The sequence below is a fragment of the Dipodomys merriami genome, unplaced genomic scaffold, assembly GCF_024711535.1.
Source record: "Dipodomys merriami isolate MVZ:Mamm:240054 unplaced genomic scaffold, mDipMer1.0.p SCAF_363, whole genome shotgun sequence".
In the NCBI taxonomy this organism is placed as follows: Eukaryota; Metazoa; Chordata; class Mammalia; order Rodentia; family Heteromyidae; genus Dipodomys; species Dipodomys merriami.
This window is the reverse complement of record NW_027205193.1, coordinates 5,781-30,417: the sequence shown is the minus strand read 5'-3', so window position 1 is coordinate 30,417 and position 24,637 is coordinate 5,781. Positions and strand designations below refer to the sequence as shown.

General features: G+C 36.2%; 1 protein-coding gene across 1 annotated transcript in view; it reads left to right on the top strand.

The window, feature by feature from the left end:
• The window catches only part of LOC138804428 (inactive N-acetylated-alpha-linked acidic dipeptidase-like protein 2), a gene marked incomplete at its 3' end in the record, with an annotated part of 713,471 nt that extends 692,644 nt beyond the window's left edge, over positions 1-20,827 (top strand). The window contains exon 10 of the mRNA XM_069988683.1: positions 20,681-20,827. Coding sequence (XP_069844784.1) covers positions 20,681-20,827 — 147 coding nt within the window. The remainder of the gene's footprint in view (positions 1-20,680) is intronic.
• Between the last annotated feature and the right edge of the window lie 3,810 nt (positions 20,828-24,637).

Here is a 24,637-nt window from a genome sequence, read left to right as displayed (position 1 = left end):
TCCCCAAATGAGATAAACTTACATATGAGACAAAAATGTGCAGAAATCAGTAACAAACAGTAACAAACAGTAACAAAAAGGAATTATTTAAAACCCACAAGGACTAAAATAAAAAACCTCTTGTTTCCATTTCTTGGCATTCATTTAGATAAGCATTATTTTATAAGATCATATGCACATAGCTATTGAGCCCTTGTGATCCTCTTCTAAGACTATCCTCCTTTGGTCTCAGTGTGAATGATTTTAGTAGTGTTTAATTTATTATGTCCAAGTGTATTTTTTTATTTTTACTGTCCATTGGGTTTACGTTTAGATTTATATGTACATTTCAATTATTACAAATGAGGTAACTCATGCAACCTATTTTGGTCTGGCATATTTCGTATAATTTTTCTAAGCCTTTCCATTTTCTTACAAATGGGGCAATGCCATTCTTTCTGATGGAAGCACAGAATTCCATTATATACATATATATATATATATATATATATTCATATATTCTCTCTAGAGAGAGAACACATCTTCTTGATCCGTTTATCCACTGAGAAGAATATGGGTTGGTTCCATCTTAGCTATGGTAAATAATGCTTCAATGCTCATAGCAAGCAAAATAAATAGAAAACCCTCAAAATGAGAGAAGATCTTTACTAGCTATGCACGAGACAAGGGCCTCATATCTAAAATATACGTAGAACTCAATTAAATACTCCAAAAACAAATCCTTAAAGAAACTATTGCCCCATTAATAAGTGGGCTAAAAGACTTAAAGAGAGACTTCTCAGTAAAGAAGTAAGAATGCCAATTGACACATGAAGAAATGTTCAACATCTCTGGCCATAAAGGAAATGCAAAACAAAATAACACGGGGATTCTATTTTATCCCAGTTAGAATGTCCATTATCAAGACTCTAGTAATAACAGATGCTAGTGGGTATGTGGCCCACTGAACCACCCTGGAAAGCTGTATGGAGTTTCCTCAAAAAACTAAACATAGAACTCCTCTAATACCCAGAAATCCTATTCCTGGGCATTTTTTAAAAACAAAATTAGCATTTAATTTTCCTTCTTCAGCTATAAAACAAACGAGCATTTTAATCAATTGGAAAAGGTACATTCTAACTGTAAGGCTAGGCAGGTCTGTAGGAGTCGGTCTCAAAGGAGAGGAAGGCCCTGTAAAGGGGCTTGCTTTGTTTAGACTTTTCCCCAGACACTCAAAAACACTGACAACTAGCCAGTTTCCAGTGTTTCATGCTAGTATCGTAGCTACACAAAAAACTGAGATCTGAGGATCACAGTTCAAGGCTGTGAAGGCAAAAAAGTCTTTGAGACTCCTGTCTCTAGTTAACCACCAAAGTGCTGCAAAGTGGAACTATGGCTTGAATCTTCTTGCTTTAAGCAAGAAGATTCAAAGACAGTGCTCTGGCCCTGAATTCAAGCCCCACAATTAGCGCGCGTGTGCATGCGCTAATGTACACACACACACACACACACACACACACACACACACACACACACACACACACACACACACACACATGCAGAGTTACATAGTAACAGAGTCACACAGCTGAGTCAGAAATAATACAAGAATGATCAAAAAAACTAAATTTGTTTAGACCTATGATAGCATGAAATAAAATCTCACCTTAGTATTAATAGTACAGTTTCTTAGTGTGAGGGGAAGGTGTATATTTGTAGAAATTTGAATGACAAAACAGGTGCCTTCAGCAATTAATGAGCTATTTGGCCTATTGCAACAGAGTAAACCTCATCAAAGAACAGGAAGATATCTGGGATTATGTGGCTGTGGAATTATGTGGCTTTGGTAAGAAGCAGCAAAATGGAAGTTGGATATCAAAGTGAGGCAGAACTTAAAAGGCAAGCCAAGTTATTTGTGGCTAGTCCTTTCCCAGAACATAATAGGTTCTGTGTGTTGGGAGAAGAGGGGATGGATGATGATTTCTAAAAAACAGAGGAAGAACACAGGCCTCAGAGAGAATTCTACATGGCCAGGGCTGACGGCTTCTGTGGGGAAGGGCTGGCCTCTCAAGGTGAAGGGATGATTGTTTTGCCAAGACTGGCCTAACTTTAGGATTGCTCCACTAATCCAAGTGAGAGTCTCCAAGAGTCTCATGAGCTCAATAAACCCAATAAAACCCTAAGCAAGCAAATCATCTATCTTCATAACTGGGTGTGCAGAAAAATTTTGAGGCCAACAGTCATATTAGTTCACTGACTTACAGCCTTACTTTCCTGGGAAGAATATTCTGGAACAAGTGGTTAAGTTCACATTGTCACTGAGAAAGCTTCAGTCCTAAGTCTTGATGATTAAGATATACAGATGTGGGGACCTGTGTGTTGTCCCTGAAGTTTTATTGTTTTCATGGCTAGAACTGTACCATTTAAACCCTAGTTCCTCTTTCTGTTTTTTGGTGGTTTCTTGGAAATAAGAGTCTCATAGACTTTCCTGCCTGGGCTGGCTTTGCATTGCAGAATTCAGTCTCCTAAGAAGCTAGGATTACAGGTGTGAGCCACCTTCGCTTGGCTTTCCCTTTTCTTTTGAGTGAACTGTTTCTTCACTCTCCTTTCCACTGCAAGTAGATGCTTAGCTATTGAAGAAATAGAATAAGTGTATGATGTTTTATTACTTTTTCAATAAAACTCAGTTATGATTTCATCTTGTTACAACTTTCCATAATTGGAATCAGAAGCAATCAGAATTATTTTTAATGTTCACCTATGATATTAACCTCTTTTTGGACGGGGAAGAACTGGAGTTACAGATGTATATCATCTTGCTCAGCTTATTGATTAATACTGTTTTGCTTATTTTTTTGCATGACTAGCTTTGAATTTGGATCCTCCTGATATCTGCCTTCCAGGTAGCTGAAAGACTCTGTGTCTGTCCTGTTTCAATATTCCTCTCTGTTCATTCAATCTATCATTTCCTTCTAATTTGTTGTATATCTAAGACATTTTACTTTTCCCTATTACATTCTACTTGAATTCACATATTTGAAAATAGTCATCTAGTTGAATTATTTCTTCCTAAATTCTACTCAAAGTGCAATTATTCTAAGTGTCTATTGAGCATCTGAGATTTCTGCTTGATTCACTATTTAGCCAAACCACAACTGGAAAACTTCATCACCAAAACATAACCACAGATGAACATTAACACCCAACCACAAGTGAACATGAACACCAGGAAGATTTTTTTGGGGTGCAATGGTTGTCTAGCACTTCAGAATAGCAATAATACTAATACTTGTGATAATGTTCAAACATTTGTGTGGTAAATAAAGGGGACATTCCAACAGCTAATCAGTTTCTTTCAAGCATATTAGATAGACACAAATAGAAATGGTATCAAAGGCATTCCGTAATTATTGTGACCTCACTCAGCTAGAATCAAGATAGTTATGAACTCATCCAGCTAGAATCTAGCCAAGGACAGAGCAGAATTAAAACAACCCAGAATTAAAAAGAAATAGCCCAGTCCACCCACAGAAATCTGAAAAGCTGTAGAGCAGTTGATTGTTAATGTAAGGGCATTTCTGATTTCTAGTTAGCTTTAAAGTATGTTAAAGTGCATTAAATTTGTAACAAGATCCTCTAACAAAACAACTATGTACCTATGAATACAGCTATTTTAATTCTTGTCAAGGAATTAATGACTTCTACAGTTTCTGTGTTTGCTTTCCTTTTGTACTTTCCTCTTAAGTTATTCCACAGTATTGAAATTGTTTGCAGACACTTTCCAGCTTGAATAATATTGTTGGTTCTTGGTTGTTTAATAAGAGATAAACTGCTAAGCAATGTATATGGCATGTAAAGCACCTTGTATTACTATAGTGTTAAATATTTATTATCATGCTGTTTTGATGTCAACAAAACTCAGTCGCTATTTTTAAAGAGATTTTCTATTCCATGGCTTGCTGAACCAAACTGTTAAATGCTGACTTACATGAACAAGAATAATAGTATTTTGAACACATCAGAATTTGAAAGATCCAGATATAAAATAGTTTATTTCTTTTGATACTTAAGCACCTCAATCTAGGCTTGTATTTCTATCCTTTCTTTTGCCATTCAGCTATTGCATATATTTATTGGTGAATTTCACAAAGTCCTTAACATATGTTTGCAGCCTTCGAGACTAATAAATTTATACTATGTGGGATACAAATAGGAATAATACTGTCTTAACACATATTTGCTTTGATAAAATGTAGATCAGTGTTGTATTATGATAAATAACAGAGACTTTTAAATGAAAGGGAAGTAGGAGAGGGAAGGCTGGTAGACAGAGTAAGTATTAAGGTACTAAGTTCCCCGAGCCCTGCTTACAACAGGGTGGATAAGGGAAGGACTTACAGATTGATTGTGCACCAATGTAAATAATTTCTTTAAGCCTGAGTAGGACTCTGCACCTTTTTAGACACTACAAATTCAGATGATTCCAGTATTTCTTCTCCATCTCATTCCTGGTTAGGATAACATTCAACCTGAATTATTACAATCAATCAATCCTGACGTGTTCCAAAAGATTTCTGGCTACCTGAAATGTCCTGCAAGCTAGGAAAATCTTGCTCCCTTTCTCATTTAGTATGTTTTTCTCTTAAATTATTGAGAGAAGGTATAACAATTACCTTACTTACATAATTGAAACCCCTCTGTATATCACCTTGACAATAAAAAATTACTTTTTAAAAATTATCTTACTTGATTTATAGTATACTTGGGGATTGTTTTTATACTCTATAGCTAAAACATTCAAGGATATTATTACTATTTTCCTTACAAATGTTGTTTTCTTCTATCTTGTAGTTCTGTGGTATGCTCCTTAGGCTCACTATCATTATTATACAAATAATACTCCTTGCTTCCTCTTTTGTTAAAATGAAAGAGACAAAGAGAAACTAATTAATATTCAACATGAATGCCCTGTCCTTTTAATCTTAGGTACTCAGGCAGCTGACATCTGAAACATTAGAGGTTGAGGACAATTTGGGAAGTAATGTCCATGAGATTCTATCTCAAATATATCCAAAAAAAGCCACTCTAGAGGCATGGCCGGCCTTCCACTGAGGGAGCAAGTTCATTGTTCAAGGTCCTAAATTCAAATCTCAATTCTTTAAAAATAAATACAATGTTGGGGTTCATTTCACCTAACATCAACTTATCTGACCATTTCTGCTTGTCTCAGACATATACTAGTTAGGCAAAATGAACCCCAAGATAAGGATTCAAATGTTTTTTCTTTCTTGCAATTGTTTCTATCATACTTATAAGATGATTTCTTTGTTGCTTTGTATGTCCCTTCCCCTCGGTATAATCCCTGTATAATTTGTGGAGGGGAAGGGTAAAAACAAATTGTTTAAATAGGAATACAGGTGGACCCATTGCAACAATGAGATGTACAAGACGTTATGTCGAACAATGAACTTTACAACTTTGGGGAGTGGGGCTGGGAGGTCAGGGATGGTAGGGGGAAACTAAGGAGGAGGCAACAATGCTTGATAAGAAATGTACACATTACCTTGCTCATGTAATTGTAACCCCCCTGTATGGTATTTTCACAATAAAAAAAGAAAAATAATAATAAAATAAAATAAATACAATGTAAAATGATTGGTTTGGAGGGCTGTTCATATGTCCTATTGTACTCCTTTAGTTGACATTACAATTTAGTCATACGTATTAATGTACTTTTCTGAGTATGCACTCTCAAATTTACTTAAGTAGCATAAATATGCTATGTATATATATATTCAATAAATTGAATTATACATTGCACTTACCTGAATTTGACTATTTATCTAATTTGTCATTATAGCCAATTTCTATATTCATAATATGTATGTGGCAGATGATCTGAGTGAATCTGAAATTCTTCATTATAACCATAGATATAAAACATTCTATTTCTCTCCTTTTTCTTATGATAAGCTAGTATTAACATTTATTGATAACTTACATTAATAAATTTCTGAATAACTTTGACAAGGTAATGTAGAAAATATAGATGATCTTCAAAGAATTTAAATGTTTACTACTTTCAGTATACAAGCTCCTATAACTTTATGAGCAAAGGAAAGATGGTTTTTTCACTCACGCTTTATGCTGGGTTCTGTGAACTTAAGCAGCAAAATATAGAATAAGAGGAGAAAATCCTGTGAATTTTTATTTGATGCTAGTGTTTTGTTTGACCTACTCAAGGAGGCCTTCATCAAAAAGAGATGATTATTACCAAGAAGATAGTCTATGTTAGTGACATTTGTACACACTTATTTCAGCACTGATTTGTTCTTTCCACGAAAAAGAATATTTTATTCTTCGTCAAAAGAAGGCTCCTTTCTCATGAGAAATCCACATATGGACTTTTTTAGATAGAAAGGGAATTGTCTGATTATTCTCTCATCTGCTATTTCTCATTTCCTTTCAGCTCAAATAACCATTATGCCAAATGCCTGATGGCAAAAGACCATTTTGAGGTCTTTTGATTTGAACCCCTTGGGTGTTCAAGATAGATAATAATTGAGATGACACTTTGAAAATTGGGAGTTCATAAATAAGTTACTGTCCTTATTTAGAATAATTCTTAAAAGTGAGCCAGATTCTTGTGGCTCCACCTGCAATCTTTGTTATTCCAGAGTCGGATATCTGAGAATCAGTTTAAAGCCAGCCTGGGGAGGTTAGTCCATAGACTCTTATTTCCACCTAACCATCAAAAAGCCAAAATAGACCTACGACTCAAGAAGTAGAGTACTGGTTTTAGCACAAAAGCTCAGGGACAATACCTAGGCCCTGAGTTTAAGATCCAGGATGAGCAAACACATACACACACACACACACACACACACACACACACACACACACACACACACACACACACACACACACACACATACACACACACAGATTTTTTTAAACAATGTTTTACCCATGAATTCTGGTTATATAATTTAAAGAAAACAGCTCATTGCTATTAGTCTATGAGCCATCCCTTCCTACTTTGCCATCTTATTAGCTGGGTAGATAAGGATTTCCAGGTCTGCCTGAGCTCTGTAGTAAGATGTGGTCTCAAAATAAAGCACACAATGTTAAATACAAAAGATGACAAATATGTGCTTTGTGAATTTGAGGATTTATTTGAAGCTGAGAATCATATTTTGTTGTTGTTTGTTTTTATGGGAGAAATAAGTGTGTATGTGCTAGTATTAGAGATTGAACTATGGGCCTGGGAACTGTACTCAAGCATTTTTGTTGAAGACTAGCGCTCTACCACCTGAACCACAGATCCACTTCTGGCTTTTTGGTGGTTAATTGGAGTTATGAGTTTCATGAATTTTCCTTCCTGATATCTTTTCAACTTTTGAAGCTACATCCTCAGATCTCAGTCTCCTCAGTAGATGGGCATGAGCCCACTTCCTGGCTTAAGAACATTTTCATGAAAATAATTTTGTCAGGTATTCAAAGTTTATATTCATTAATCATTAAAATAGTAAAATATTGTTTGATGGCATTTTGGCATATTTCACTTACAGGCATTGTAATCCTAAAATTAATACATTTTAGGGGCTGGGAAGGTGGCTCAGTGGTAGAGTGCTTGCCTTTCATGCATTAGGCCCTGAGTTTGATTCCTCAGTACCATATGCAGAAAAAGCTAAAAGTGGTGCTGTGGCTCAAGTGGTAGAGCACTAGCTGAAGAGCTGAAAGACAGTGCCCAGGCCCAGAGTTCAGGCCCCCGACTGACAAAAAAGAAATCAATACATTTTAGTACAGAGAATTGAAATGCTTAGATTAGATTAGAGCTTAGATTACAGCTAACCAGGTACTGATTTAGAATGCATAACCAAAAAAGCCTGTGCTGCTTTGAACTTCAATCCTTGGCTCTCACTCTCTTGAGTAACTAGAATTAGAAGTATAAGCCATCAGTGCCTTACTTGATTAGATATAACTGATGTGGAAGGAATAATTTGCACCAATTGCTTATGGATCCCATAAAAGTGTGAAGACTGGTTAAACTTATTTTACTGTTTACACACACACACACACACACACACACACACACACACACACACACACACACACATATATATCATGTATATGTAATAACTGTTCAATAGTTATTTAGAAGCCATCCTGGTTATGATTACTCTTCTAATATCCCAGTGTTCAGTGTTTGAGTGACCCTTATTTTAATTACCAATGACCCCATATCTGGAGTTAGTGTTATTGAGCTTTTGGAACAGGCATAGAGAAGCTTTCACATTCTTAATTGAAGTGATAAAGAGAACCCACCACTTTGAGAGAAGACCAAATTCATAGTAAATGTAGTATAGCATATTGTCGTCATTTCTTTACATTATCATTGTTCATCTTGGATAATATCTTACTCTCCCTAAGGTATATAGAAAGCTTTATCTAGTAGTATATTTACTGGGAAAACACACTATGTGTAAGTTTCATTGCTATCCAACAATTCTGATATCCACTGAATACCTTGGCACAAACCCTCATGGATTATAAACAAGTGCTACAGATATTTAAGCTATGTAAATATTCAAAGCCATATAAAATATGTATATAAAGTGCATGATAAATACTATAGGGACAATACTGTTTATAACCAGACTTTTATGCAAACATCAAAATGACTATAAAGAATATTTTGTAGAAGTATAAATTCTATGAGGAATCAAAAGAGATAAAATGTGACTATTTATTTACATAAAGTTTCTGAACGTACAATGTACTCTGAATACATAATTTCTGATTTGTTCCCTTTTCTTCCCACTTCTACCAGTCTTCCAGTGGGGAAAAACAGAATATTGAATTTTACATGAATATTTTCAATAGTTTGCAAATGACATAGGGCACTTAATTATTTGATTCCTACTACTAGTATTTTAAACCATTGAACATGTAGTTTTTGTTGAAATATACAGCCCTACTTTCATATAATTGAGATTTACTCTTATGTTCTTGTCAAAAATCTGCATGTTTCTTTCTTATAATTCATTAAAGAAACATTCTATGAATATATCTGTTTTGTTGCACAGCTATCTACTGCTTTGCTAACAGTTGAATATTTAATAAAAGTATAATAAGATATGAAGCTTAAGTTATACAATGTATTCAAATTTTCTCTCTGCTTATATTTAGTATAATATAATTTACACAACTCCAACTCCATTAAAATTTCAGAAAATCTTCCCCATTTTTACATTCTGTGAAGGTTTCAAAGGGAAACTCATTTTACAATAGGGAACATATATATATATATATATATATATACATATATATACATATATATATATACACACATTATATATAACATTTTAGGGTATTCAGTTTTCTTAAGGAGAAAATGAACTAATTTAATTAGTGTCCGTATTGGGGCTTAAATCTAAGACATCTTTTTCTCACTAGACTTTTTTTTCTCAAGGATAGCACTAACTCCAGAGACAAACCTCCATTCCAGCATCTTGATGTTTTATTGGAGATAAGTTTCTTATAGACATTGCTATCCAAACTAGCTTTGAACAAGATCCTCTGATTTTTACCCCTGAAAAGCTAGGATCGTAGGTGGGGCCTCCAGAGCCACGTGCCCAGCTAAAGAAGAATATGAGAGAACTGTGACATGAAATAGTTCATATTTGGTGAAGAGATTTGTTTGAACAAGAAAATGAGTTAAACAAAATCCCCCTTTCACACCAAGGTGTAAGGAGGTGAAATTGATTAGAATACAATGTGAACACGTGGGGGTGTAGCAATTAAATGCTCCCTCCCCCTGTATAACTAACATAAGCCAATAAAAACAGAATTTATTAGGAAAACCTTGGATGTCACCTTGGAAAAGATTGTTTTGTAAATTGTTTCTACCACTTAGAAGGCAGGGGAAAATCATTTTAGACAGATTTGCTAGGAACATATTGCCAAACCCACAGGACGTGTGTGTGTGTGTGTGTGATGTGTGTGTGTCTGAGTGTGTGTGCGTATGTGTGCTTGCTACTTTAGGAGTAATGATAATTTATAGCACTTACTGTTATATATTACACAGCCTTTTGCACTAGGTGGAGAAAATTTTGTATGCATTATTTAACATACTCCTATCAACCTTTTAAGAAATATTTGCATTTTTCTTTTGTTCCTTTCATATTTACTTATCCCTTTCATATTTGGAGTAGTCAAGGCTTAGAAATTGAAGTCATTGCTTGGCTGAGAAGAGATATCAATATTCCTTCAAATAAAATGCAAGACTAGCAGGTTCCTGTGTAATCTATTCTAAGTCATGACTTTGATGACTATTTAGTATTTATATCTGAAGGCCCTGCTCCTCACAGGGTACTCTTTGATGTCAGCACATTCTGACTTCTTCTAGTTGCTCGATGAGATTTACAGATCACCTGAAAACTGGTGTTGCCTGCTAAAGAGAAGAGGAGAATGTCATCTGAATTGTTAAAACTTAAGGAACTACCTCAAGGTAACTTCAGAGGTCTTGCTGGTTGGCTAGTATTCAGTCTCATTAAGGTGAGGTGCACACCTAAGTCAAAGCTACACAGTACTCATGGAATTCTTTTTGCTTTTGCTTGCCATTTCTTCACATTGGAAAACAATGATAGGACCTGAGTTGTCATCAGCATTACAAATGGCATAACACTTACTTTTATTGTACTGATCGATATGAAAACTAAAGAAAGATGGGCAGCTGTGCCTGACTCCTCACGCCTATAATCCTAGCTATTAAGGAGGCTGAGATCCTATGATCACAGTTCGAGGCCAGACCATGCAGAAAATCTGTGAGACTCTCATCAACAATCACCAACAAATTCCAGAACTGGAGCTGTGACTCAAGTAGTAAAGGACCACCACTGAGCAAAAATTAATAGACAATACCTAGATCCTGACTTCAAGCCCCAGTACCAACAAAACAAAACAAAAGGAAAGATGGATACATTTTCTGGCCTCAAGAAAAAATATCAGAGTCAGAAAAATATATGAAGAAGAGAAAGGTTGAAAGACTCCCTGAGAAAGACATTCTAACCAAAACAATAGGGCTTATGTCTGGTACAAAGCATCCTAGCCTGAAGACTGGCTTTGCATTCCAGCTGGTGGTAATGTCTGGGCCTCTGTGATATAACCTTGCCCTCCAAAGTTGTGATTCTGTTCCTCTTGCAGCTCTTTGATCCAGAGTTTTAAGGTCATGGGATGACTCTACCATCAGTCAGACTGAGACACATTCCTGCTGATGGTGTTATTTCCTCTGTCCAATTTCTTACTCTCAGCATTTAGCTTGCTTGAAATGGTAATGTGTGATGCTATGCTGTCCACATCCTTTTGCCCTCCTGCTTGCCAAGTCCGCATTTTTCAGCCTTTTCTCCCTGTGCCCTACTAAAATTAAATGAATCACCTCTAAGGAACCTGAGCATACCCATCTGATTTACAACTGCCCTGAAACCCTGGTCATAGCCTGGACAGCAGCCTTTTCCTCCTGGAGTTTAGCGAATGAGTCTAAATACATGCAAAACAATTGTACCATTTTCCTTGCTTCTGGGGATACTTTCTTTTTACATGGCTCAACTTTTTTTTTAAGCCTAGTCACTACATTGTTTCATCTATAGAAAGATTTGCTTAAATATTTCATTAAAAATACTTGCAGCCTAAGATAGTTAATGTTGATTTGAAAAGCAGTTACGGTGGTTTTTTCCCCTTGTCCAGCCAATTTTTTTTTAACGTCTGGCAGCTGGAATCTCTCACTGAAATGCTGACACAAAATTATTTAAATAGCTTTGCCTGTGAGGCTAGGAGAAGCTATTTGAGACAAACTTCAAGAAGTACTGGTGAAATAATAGTCGAACTTATGTCAGCCAATTCCTCAGACTAGACCAGCATGGTGGGGCTTGAGCTATTATCCTCCATGGAGACATAAAATCTATCCTTTGTTCCTTTTGGTCCTTAAAGGTTCTAAGGGAATTGTCCCCATCTCACAGGTGTTTGGACTGGTGGTCCTATGTACCTTCTTAATATGTTTCCTATCGAGTTTGGATAGAAAGAGGATACAGTTTTTTGAAGGGCTGAGTTTATCTTTGTACTTATAGTTTGCAATTCACATAGAAATGGTTTATTGCAATGACCAATACAAAACCTATTAAAGAAGTACTGAAGTATAGCAGATATCTACGGCATCTTTTAACCTTAATTTAAATCATCATTTTACCTAAACTGAAAGATAATTTTAATTTAGTTTCAGCAGTCTAATAGCTCTCTATAAACTGAGGAAATCATTCCTCATTTCCTTTGTTAAATGATGTGTGTGTGTGCATGCATGTGTGTGTACACATATGATTTTGTGTATAGTCATTATGCTTGACAGAGAGGCTGGACAATTTAGATTAAAAAATCCCTGCCCACAACTCCATTGGCTGCCTGTATCTCTAGAGAGGGACAAATATTTTAGTCTGTAAAATGGAGTAATAATACCAGCTTTCCATCTCATAAGAGCACTATGTTGTGCAATCTAATACCATGTCTACTTGTAAATGGAAAGTCCTAATTTAATTGTCTCCTTGGGCTAAGTGAGAGAGTTCATATTCAGCACATTTGGAAAATTAGATTGTCTCAAAAATGCAAACACATACTATGTAAGCATAGTCTTGGAGAAATTTATGATAAGGATTAATAGTGTTACTTTCTGTCTTTACTGTCTAGCTCTTGGACGTCTGTTCTCTTTAAGCAATTTCCTGGTATTTAGTGTGTCCATTTTAGTGATCTTTACAGAGCCCCATGCTGTTGGGACTCAGTCTTCTATGAGAGAATGACAATAATATACCTACGTCTCTTCCTCCCTCGAGAAAAATACCTGCTTACTTCTCCTGCTCATTTTAATTTCAATTTTTGGTCTGCTGTGATTTAAACTTGGGGTCTCAGACTCTCACTCTACAACTGGAGTCATGTTTCAGAGCTGTGCTTTTCGTTTGTTTTGCAGATAGTATCTCAGGCTAGCTTTTCCCAGCTCAGCCTTGAAATCATGAGCCTTCATTTCTTCATAGTTCACTTTTATGAAGTAGGGTGCCCCTGGCTGACACTTGTAAACCTAGCAACTTGGCTTTTTACTCATTAACTAGTGATACTACCATTTATAAGTTATCCCAGGAAGGAACGTGTGTGAGATTATTATCTCCAAGTAACACCCAAAAAGCCAAAAAATGGAGCTTTTGCTAAAGTAGTAGAGTTCCAGCCTTGATTCAAAAAAGCTAAGGAGTAGTGCCCATGCCCTGAGTTCAAACATCAGTATTACAACAACAACAACAAAAGAGCTAGGTGCCAGTGGCTCACATCGTAAATCCTAGTCTGGAGGCTGAGAAATGTGGTGAAAATAGCCCAGGCAGAAAAATCACCTGGAGCCACTTCTCTAGAATTAATTTGAGGAATAGTGCCCAGGCCCTGAGTTCAAGACCCACAACTGACAGACAAGGAAGAAAGAAAGAAAGAAAGAAAGAAAGAAAGAAAGAAAGAAAGAAAGAAAGAAAGAAAGAAAGAAAGAAAGAAAGAAAGAAAGAAAGAAAGAAAGAGAGAGAGAGAGGGAGGGAGGGAGGGAGGGAGGGAGGAAGGAAGGAAGGGAGAAAGAAAGAAAGGAAGGAAGGAAGGAAGGAAGGAGAAAGAAAGAAAGAAAGAAAAAGAAAGAAAGAAAGAAAGAAAGAAAGAAAGAAAGAAAGAAAGAAAGAAAGAAAAGAAAGAAAGAAAGAAAGAAAGAAAGAAAGAGAGAAAGAGAGAGAAAGAGAGAGGGGCGAAGGAGGGAGGGAAGGAGGAAGGAAGGAGGGATGGAGGAAGGAAGGAGGGAAGGAGGGAAGGAAGGAGGGAAGGAAGGAAGGAAGGAAGGAAGAAAACAACAACAACAACCAACTTTTATGTCCTATACTTGAAGTTTTGCCTTAGAGCTTTAACTTGTGTGTGTACAGAGCTCATGGCCTGATTTCATTTCAAGTCCTTGACAGACTTGTGGTAGAAAATTAAACCAGTGACAACCATGGTCTTTGACTGAACTTGCTGATTTTATGAACTGGAATAAAAATGCTTGTTATCAAACATTAAATATGGAACATTTTGAACTCCTGAGATGAAATACTTAATATGAACTTATTCAACCTTGTAAATAAATTTAAAAAGTTAATTGACCTGCACAAATTTGTTACCAACCTTCCCTCTCCCAGGGTGCTTAACTTCTAATAAAATGAAGGAAATCAACATTTCTTTCGTCTCCATCTCAGATATCTGGGCTTGTGGGGGTTGAGTAGATGAACATTGCTTACTTCGTTTGGATCTGATAATACACTGCAGTGCTGTGTGAAAAAACATGCTCATTAAGTTCACCACAGATCTATGAATTTGACCCAGAATTAATTGATATTCATTTATTTATATCATTGATGAATTTACTCTTTTGTGCTAGGGTTGGGAATCAGGGCTTTGTGTATGCTAGCATGTTTCCTCTACTGACTTGTAAAATCCCCACCTCTGACTCTGATTTTATTGCAATGAAGACTTGGAACATTTTCTATGTAAGAAAGGGTTCTGTGAGTGAGTGTGTGTGTGTGTGTGCACGTGCACACACACCTGCCTATAGTGGGGCTTGAACTCAGGACTGTGCACTGTTCCTCAGCTTTTGTATTCAAGTGTTGTACTCTATCCCTTCAGCCATAGCTCTGATTTTGGCTTTTTACTGATTAGCTAGAGAAACAATCTTACAGACTTTTCTACCCAGGTAGGCTTTGAGCCTCAATCCTCAGATTTCAGCCTCCTGTGTCTTAAAAATTCTACATCTGAACCCCTGGCAGCCAGCGTAGAAGTTGTGAGGAAATACTGGAGATACTTTCAGGAGCAGTATATGACATTGTGGCTACTGAGGAACAAAGGCACAATAGCATAGAAATCTAGCTAATATATTTTCTTTTATCATTGATGAATCTAAGTGTGGGGGGCAGGAAAGTAGGAGAATGAGGGAAGGGGTAACAAGTCTGACAAGAAATGTAGTTATTACCTTACTTATGTAACATAACCACTCTATATATCACAATAACCACAATATATCACAACAAAAAAAGAAAAAAGAAGAAAATAAACCTGTGTGTGTGTGTGTGTGTGTGTGTGTGTGTGTGTGTGTGTGTGTGTGTTGGACAGAGAGAAACTATGTTGGGGGTATAGAGATAAGATTATTGCAAGATTTTCATTGAGAGTCAGGGCTCATCATGGGAGCCTTGGCTCCAAGGATGACCCAGAGATCTCTGTGTCATCTTTGGAGCCTCTAACCTTGCACAGGCTTCCTTGAAGGCATAGCATCCAATTGGATTTGACTCTGACAAGACCTCATGAATCAATAGCCCTAACTACCCTTGGATCATCCAATTCGCTCCTATCCCATCTCTGTAAACAATCCATATTTAGCACTACATACATAGTCTCATAGCTTCTAACCTTCAGAAGAATAAGTTTAATTCTCTCTTGGTAATACACTGTCACTATTTTAGTTGATTTACTAAAGGAGTTCATACAGGACAGAAGTAGCAGTAGAAATTTTTGGAAAAGGAGTTTTCAGAAAATTGATGAAATACAACCAACTAGAGTAAGGAAGAAGAATATAATCCTGAAAGCCAGATATGACCTTTCTAGTTTTCTGTAAATAATGTTGTAGCTAGAAGTAACCATGAAAATAGAATGAAATGAAAATATTAAAGTCAAGTTATACTAAGAGCAGAGAGATTTGAAGAAAATCCATACTGGTTTTATATAGAATGTCCTAATCCAAAAAAAATGTTGAGGATAAATTAGAAATATTGTTAGAAACAAAGAAGAAGAAAAGATCAGAAAAGAAGAAAAGAGTAAAGAAAATAAAAAGAGAAGAGAAGAAAAAATAATTATTTTAGAGACAAATATATGAGAAGCATTAGCGCTAGATATTTTAGACATCTGGTAATATTTAAATTCTTGATGTTTTTACACCCATGGGAGTTTTATATACACTTTGGAGGGCATAGAATGATCTTGAGTGTTCTCAGAGAAGATATACTCCAAAGTGTTAGACTATATATAAAGAATTTCTATTTATTAAACATAATAAGCATTATTATAACATGTTAAGAACACATATTTTTCTGAATACTTTATGGTACTTCTGTTTTCTTTTTTCTAGTTGAATTTGAATGTTTTAAAGAATGTGTCAGTAGTGTCTAATCTTCAATCTTCTCATTCAAATTGACCGAATGGTGTCCAGGGAACATTTGATCTGTTTTATGTCATTAACTAGGATTTGAATACTGCAAATGAACCTGGTGTTTTCTTTTGCACTTAATACAAAATGAAAATTATATCAATGTCTGTACTTAAATAAATATGTTTATTTTAACAAGTTAATTCTTTGACAGACACATAGGGTAGAATTGAGTTGTCAGCTTTTTCATACATGCCATTTTTTTCTGTAAAGAACAAAAATCTGTCTAAGGAGAGTAGCTAAGGAGCTCCAATGTATTTAGTGAGTTATTTATACAAAATCATTGGAAGTCAACTCTGTATTAAAACTGGCGTTAAGTGTCCGTACTGTCTGCAAAAGCTGCAGATGCTACCTTAAAAAAGAAAATGCAGAACACTTAAATAATGATCTTCCATTTCATCTCCTAGGCATTTAGCAAAATAAATACCAGATTCTATCAAATCCTAATTTTTTATTATTATTATTTAATTTTTTATTGTGAAAAATACCATACAGAAGGGTTACAATTCCATGAGCAAGGTAATGAGTACATTTCTTATCAAGCATTGCTGCCTCCTCCTTTGTTCCCCTTCCCATCTCTTCCCATCTCCCCCCTCAACCCTGATTTTAATGACATACAATATTGCAGCAATATAGGGTCCTAAATTCATAGGTCCCTGACCTCAATCAGGGACATTCTTAATATTAATCTGCACCTTATAAGTGTGTCATTGTTTGTTTCTTTTTTCTCTCCTTTTCCTGACAACATCTTGCTATACAACACAGACTGACCTCGAACTCTCCATTCTTCCATCCTCTAGTCTCTTCCGATAGGATCATTTTCAGTGCATGGTACCACACTTTGACCTTCAAGTGTTTTGAAAGGATATATTTGAATTTATTTTCAGAATGATACCATGGTAAAGGAACATGCAAAGTAACAAAGTCAGTGTAATGATTCAGAGACAAGATGCCCTGAGCCCTACCTCATGCCTGACAGTAAATGTTATACCCGTGACCCACAGCAACTGCCTGGGAAACTAGGTTTCTTCTGTCTCATGACTAGGATGCCTGCATTGTGCATAGACTCTAGATTTCAGAACAACTTAAAGAAGGCATTTTTAATAATGCTAGCTATAAAAAACTTGTTTTTACAGTTTAATAAAAAATGAATAGTAGGAAGCCAGAGCATGTGTTGGGGGGCAGAGTTATGGGAAGGGGAATAGACAAATGGAGAGAAGAAGGCTGGGTGAGTCATAATATTCAATGTACATATGTGAACATGGATGAAGTAACTTGGAGGGATGGATGAGGTTGGAGGAGATAGGAGAGAATGAAGGAAGGGGAGATATTTGATTAGGATACATTCAACTCATACACTGACATGTAGAATTAAAACAGTTTGTACCACTACTTAAAGATAACAATTAATCATAAGAAGTTTCTCTTTGTTGCTGTTGTTTTCAATGTACTATATGATTTTTTTTGTTTCTTTTGTATGTTCCTCCTCCATGGTATAACTTCTGTTGTCACTGTATTTGATTCTGGTGAATGCATCTTGCATATACATTTTTCTAATTTGGTGAGGGGAAGGGAAATAACAAAATGCTGAAACAAGGATATAGGATGACCCACTGTAACAATGAGTTGTACAAGACACTATGTTGAAAATGAACTTTACAACTTGATGGAGGTGGGGGGAGGATTTGGGGAGGTGGGGAGAGAGGGATAGTAGGGAAAAACAAAGGAGGGGGTAACAATCCTCGATAGGAAATGTACTCATTACTTTACTCATGTAACTGTAACTCCTCTGTACAGTAACCTTACAATATAAAAATATTAAAAAGATAATAAAATAGTAAGCCTTTCATAGTATTTAATGTTTAATTATTTTTTGCAAAGTAAAGCATTTGTTTTTATAAGCTAGACAATGCTACTTAGGCAAAAGACAAAGTGTGAACCAATGCGATAGTGATAATCATAAGACACTATATTGGAAATGAACTTTACTACTTGGGGAATAAGTGGAGTCAAGGGGAGGGAAAATGGTAGAAAATTAGGGAGGAGGTAACACTGTTGGATAAGAAATGTACTCATTATGTATCTGTAACCCCTCTGTACATCACCTTTACAATAAAATAAAAAAGAAATACCTAGCTAGGCCTGAAAGGCTCACAGTTGTTATTCCAGTCACTCAAGAAACTAAGATCAGAAGAGTTCTGTTCAAAGTCAGCCTGGGAAGACTTATTTCCTATTATTTCCTTTTAGCCAGCAAAAAGCCCAAAGTGGAACTGTGACTCAAATTGTAGAATGCTAGCCTTGAGTGTAAAAGGCTAAGGGACAGTGCCCAGGACCTGACATCAAGGCCCAGAGCTGGTACACATACACACACACACACACACACACACACACACACACACACACACACACACACATACAGAGGCACAGACTTAAGTTTCCCTTCTCTATGGCTGCTTCTCTGTACATATAACTTAATGAAGGATTTCTTTCTGTAGGCTCTTTCAAAAATAATTTACTTATTTATCATTTATGTTTTTGGTTGTATTAGGATTTGCATTTACGAGGTAGTTGGGCTACTACTTGCATCATGCTTATAGCCTTTTTTGCTTTGGTGACTTTTTTCAAATAGAGTCTTACATTTTTACTCAGACTAGCCTGGACTGAGATCCTACTCATTCTTCCTGCATAATTATTACAATAGAACAGAGGTCAGATTTATTGGTTTACATGGAGTCTTCAAAATGTTATGCCTGGACTGTTCTTAAACTATGATTCTCTAGATAGCTCTGAGTAGCTGAGATGATAGGCATGAATTTCCTTGCTTGGTCTATAGTTTGAGGAAAAATATTTTCAGAATAGAGTTACATGCTACTTTTCTATCCTTTAATAGAAAAACTTCTAAGTATAACATTTATGAGTCAAAATTCCTTTTTAAAAAAAATTAAGCTAAAATTGTTCTGTTCAAAATACACGTACAATAAAATACTTCAAAAGCGAAATCAGCAACCATGACTGGCCAAAGCCTGTCACAATTTGGTGAGTATCAGGACCCCAGAACAGGGTTTCGATAGTCCTGCCTCCAACTCCAAACATGTCCACCACACAAAACACTGAGCACTTGCATGTTTCCTTAGCCATACATTTTATTTATTATTATTAGCATCAATTGGGTATGCAAGGGGATTCATTTTTAATATGAGCATTTATATATACTCATATGTATGCATAAATATATATATATATAAACACACTTGATTAGAGTCCCCCCTTATTTACCCCTACTCTCCCCTCTCCCAAACCAGTTTCAGCCAGCTTCACAGTTGCATTTCCACACATGTATAGGAAGTACTGTGACCATATTGCTCTCCTTTCTTCTCTATTGTCACCTACCCCACCTGTTAGCTCCTACACACTACACAGCTGTCCACTCCCTCACAGTCATTCTTGTTCCCCTACAAGTTGTTTCAACGGGTCCTATCAGGTTTCTTACCTGCATAGTCTGTGCTCAGAACGATATGTGATGTTCATATACGTGCGTGTCCATAGGTATATATATAAGTGTGTGTGTGTGTGTGTGTGTGTGTGTGTTCATGTGTCATGCTTAGGTGTGAACGCACATATTTCTGCCTTAGGTTTAGTGTTTCTAAAGGAGAAAACACGTACAATATTTTCTTTCTGCCAAGCACCGGTGGCTCATGCCTGTAATCCTAGCTACTCAGGAGGCTGAGATCGGAAGATCGCAGTTCAAAGCCAGCCCAGGCAGGAAACTCCGTGAGACTCTTATCTCCAATAACCATTAGAAAACCGGAAGTGGTGCTGTGGCTCAAGCGGTAGAGCACTTGCCTTGAGCTGAAGAGCATAGGGACAGCGCCCAAACCCAGAGTTTAAGCCCCACGACCAACCAAAAAAAAAAATTATTTCTGAATCTGGCTTACTTTGCTTACTATAGTGGATTCCATATAATATATTCCATATAATGTAATGGATGGCAGACCCATCTGTTTTATATTTTATTCTTTCTTGGTTAATAATATTCCATTTTTGTGTGTATGTTATGTAATGATATATATGTAGCATATATATATATATATATATATATACATACAAGAATTTATATGTGTGTATATGACCCATTCTTGATACATTATCCAGTTGTGGCTCATCCGGGCTCTTTGTAAAGCTTGGACACTTGTAAAGAGTATGGTACATTGTTTCTATCATTTTCTGACTTACTCTTCTGTGGATAAATGTCTGAGTGCTATTACAGGGTAGTTCTGAATGTAGGTTTTAAGTATTACACTCCCCCGCTACACTAATGCTCTGAACCATGGACCATATTGAGCAGCAATGACTTAGAGATTGCCTGCAAAACATAATACCCATTAAACATTTAATTTTTTTTTTCAGAAAATTAAGTTCAACTGTACCAGAAGAGCACATTGCTGGGAGAACAATGTCAGTTCTGTACAGATCCACGGTGATGCCCAGTACTTCATCAACGATCTTGGAATTCCTACTGTGCAGTTCATGTATGAGGACAAGAAGGCCTTGGAGGTGATTGTTTCTAAGCAATGTAACACAGTCATAGGCAGTGAAGCAGTTGGGAGGAATTCAATTTCATTATGGCTTCTGGTCTGTCATACCAAACAGGTCACTCTAGAAAGTGGCTTCAATAAGAGAGTTATTCTTGTTCAGAGACTTTTAACAATATTTGAAAACATCAGCTCTTTCCAATTGTGTCGAATTCAATTTGGAAAAGATTTATGCTGTCACTCACATTTTCACAGTATGCTTTGCAACCAGAAATTTGTAGTCGTTGGATTAACATCAAAACATAATTGTAATCTTTGGTATTCACAGAAACAGATGACATAGGCCATAGATCTTCAATTCTTGGCCTGAGGGAAAATGCATTTCATCAGCTTTATGTTATGGGAGCCTGGTGAATGAGCCACCCAAGATCTGTCAATAGTTTGCTTGCTTGAAAAAGAGATGACAGTTTCTTTTTTTTTTTAATTTTATTTTATTTTATTTGAGAACATATTGTACAGAGGGGCTACAATTACATGGGCAGGATGATGCATACATTTCTTACCAAGCATTGCAGCCTCCTCCTTTGTTTACCCTTCACCTCCCTTCCCAGCCTCCCCCCTCCCCCCACCCAATTATACCCCCCTCCCCCCCCCCACACCGACATTGTAAAGTTGGTTTTGACATGACATTTTGTACTTCTCATTGTTGCAACAGGTCCACCTGAATCCTTAAACGACTTGTTTGTCCCCATCTCCTCCACATGTTATACTGACATCAAATATAGTGAAAGCGGGGGTTACACTGTGGGGGAGGGACATACAAAGCAACAAAGAAATAATCTTATAAATGCGTTAGAAACACATGCATGAAAGAAACGAAAACATTAAAATACATATTTAAGGGTTAATTTTCCTAACATCACATTATCTGACCTTTTCCGCTTGACTCATACCTATACTAGATATTGCAAATAAGGGAAACCATGGGACCTATGCTTCTTTGGGCCTGGCTTACTTCACTTATACACAATGGAATTCTATGCCTCCATCAGAAAGAATGACATTTCCCCATTTGTTAGGAAATGGAAAGGTTTGGAAAAAATTATATTAAGTGAGATGACAGTTTCTGAAGAAGGAAACCACCATATTAATCCCAAGAAATATTTCGAAAGTATGATTTATCTTAATTAGCTTGTGTTCATCCATGGGATAAATGTCATTACTTTTCATCTCACAATTCTATCATTGTAGAGTATAAATATAAATCTTTTGGGATATTTTATCTTCCTTTACAAATTGGTCACACATTATTGAGAACTATTTGAAGGTTTAGAGAATAGCCAGTTTGAAATAATTTTTACATTAAAATAATTATGACTATTTAACTGAGTGAAGCCTATATTGCTCTTTTTTTTTTTTTTTTTTTTTGGTCCAGTCGTGGGGCCTGAACTCTGGGCCTGGGCGCTGTCCCTCAACTCTTCAGCTCAAGGCTAGCGCTCTACCACTTGAGCCACAGCGCCACTTCTGGCTTTTTTCTTTTTGCTTATGTGGTGCTGAGGAATCGAACCCAGGGCCTGAGGCATGCAAGGCAAGCGCTGTACCACTGAGCCACCTTCCCAGCCCCCCTATATTGCTCTTGAAATAGTGATGTGCCGAATGTCTTTCCATGATCTGTGGAAATCTTGATTCTAGTTACATAGTAGCTTTTTAGCAACTTTTAGTTCACATTTCTCTGTAGCCATCCTCTCGGCCCTTCCCTTTTAAATGCCATGGAAATAGTCAATCCTCACTAACTCTATTACATAACACATAATATATAATAATGACAACCCAAACTCATGAAATGGAGAAACTATGTATGAAACCTGTTGTGCTGAGATGAATTATAGGAAATAAGAAAGATTATTTTTCTGGACTTGTCTGGCTTTGTATGTTAGGATTTTAACATGCCATTTGTTAAAAACAAGCACAGTTGGAGAGGTATGTCTTCTCCTGTGAAATCTCCAGTGAATTCAGAAATCAAGTCATTTTCAATTTTCCTGCCTGATATATCTCTAATACCTCGTATCATTTCCTCCATCCCAATGTTTCAGCTCCTATCTCATTAGCAAGTTGAACACCAGCAGTTTTTCCATGTGTCTAATTCATTTTGCTATACTTTTCTGCCAAGAATTTAGAACTAATCTAGTATAGCCTTGGGAATTGGACAAAATTCTGACTCTGACACTTTGTAGGCAAAGTATTGGACTTTGCTCAGCATAATTTTACAAACGAGATTCTTGGGTGTACTTAGGAATCTACTTCATAGAACTATGGTGAGGTTTAAATGAAACTGAGCATTAGATAATGTTGAGCTCAGATTGTGGCTCCGTCAGCTATGACCATTGCAGTGGTTATTATTTGACTGCAGGACAACGTATTGGTGGAAAATTTCCAACTTTTAAGATTAAGACACATCCTGGCAAGGGAGGAGCTTATTAACAATTGACAATTAACAAATTTCCTAAGATGTCATCTGATGAACAACAGTGGGTGGATCTCAGGTGTGAATAGGAGAAGATTTGGAAACAAGGCCTGGTGATGTGGTGAGAACTCACAACACTGTGCTGATCTGGCTTAGTCTGAAGGAGCTAATCAAATATTCCAGTGACACCCAAACATGTAACTCTCAACATCAAAAATATTTTTATTACCATTCTGTAAAAGTAGCTAAAAAGAGACCCAATCATTTATGAAAAATAACCTTGTTCATACTGATTTTGTAGAGAGAATTGTGTGTGTGTGTGTGTGTGTGTGTGTGTGTGTGTGTGTGTGTGTGTGTGTGTGTGTGTGTGTGTACTGGGTACTGGGGCTTAACTCAGGGCCTTGGTGCTGTCCTATAGGTTTTTTGGCTCATGGCTGGTATTTCACCACTTTAGTCAGATCCTCATTTCCCATGCAGGTTAATGGGAGAGAAGAGATTCACAGGTTCATCTGCCTGTGCTGGCTTCAAAGTTGGTCCTCAGATTTTAGCCTAATGAGTAGCAAAGATTGAGAGAATTATTTAATGGATTTTTCCCTGACAAAATGTGAATGCTTAGGATGAGAAGATTTTGTGTGAAATCCCCAAAGAACAAATACTAACCTTTATTTCTGGGTTAGCCTATAGCAAAATACTTGGATACAGCTTTTATGAGGAATTGTAACTATAGAAGAGTTTTATCTGTGGTAATAATATTTATATTATGTCAATTAGTAAAGAAGTTAAGGAAATTAGAGTCCTATCATTAATTTGCTTGAATGTTAAAATATAATTTTTCAATTCTTTTATAATGCACATTGTTACAGGTAATTTTTCCAATATGTCACAATAATACAGGAGCAATAACAATAAAAGCAATAACAATATTTCTTCTTGTAAGACACTTGAAACTTTCATGTTTGTTCTAAGTATTATGTATTTTTAATTTTCACTACTGCTGTGATTTAAGTATTTTCTTACCCCAACTTTCTAGTGAGAATATTAAAACTTTTAGAATTTAACTTATTTTCCAAGTTTACACAACTAAGTCTAGGTTTCTGGACACAAGGTCTGTGGTAGTCATTTTTTTTAATCCATATCCTTAGTTTTACAAAATATGTCCTGAAACATTCTGTTGAAATGCCATTGAAGAAAACATCATTGTTCTTGCAGCTATTTTTTACAAAGTTCCTTCTCAAACAACATACATATGTAACAAATCATTTAAACTCAGCTTTTCGATAGAACATACTTGCAATTTCTCCTTTTAATTGATTACTCTTCTCAGTTTACATTTGTGTTGGCAATTCAGAGATAATTCATTAACATTTC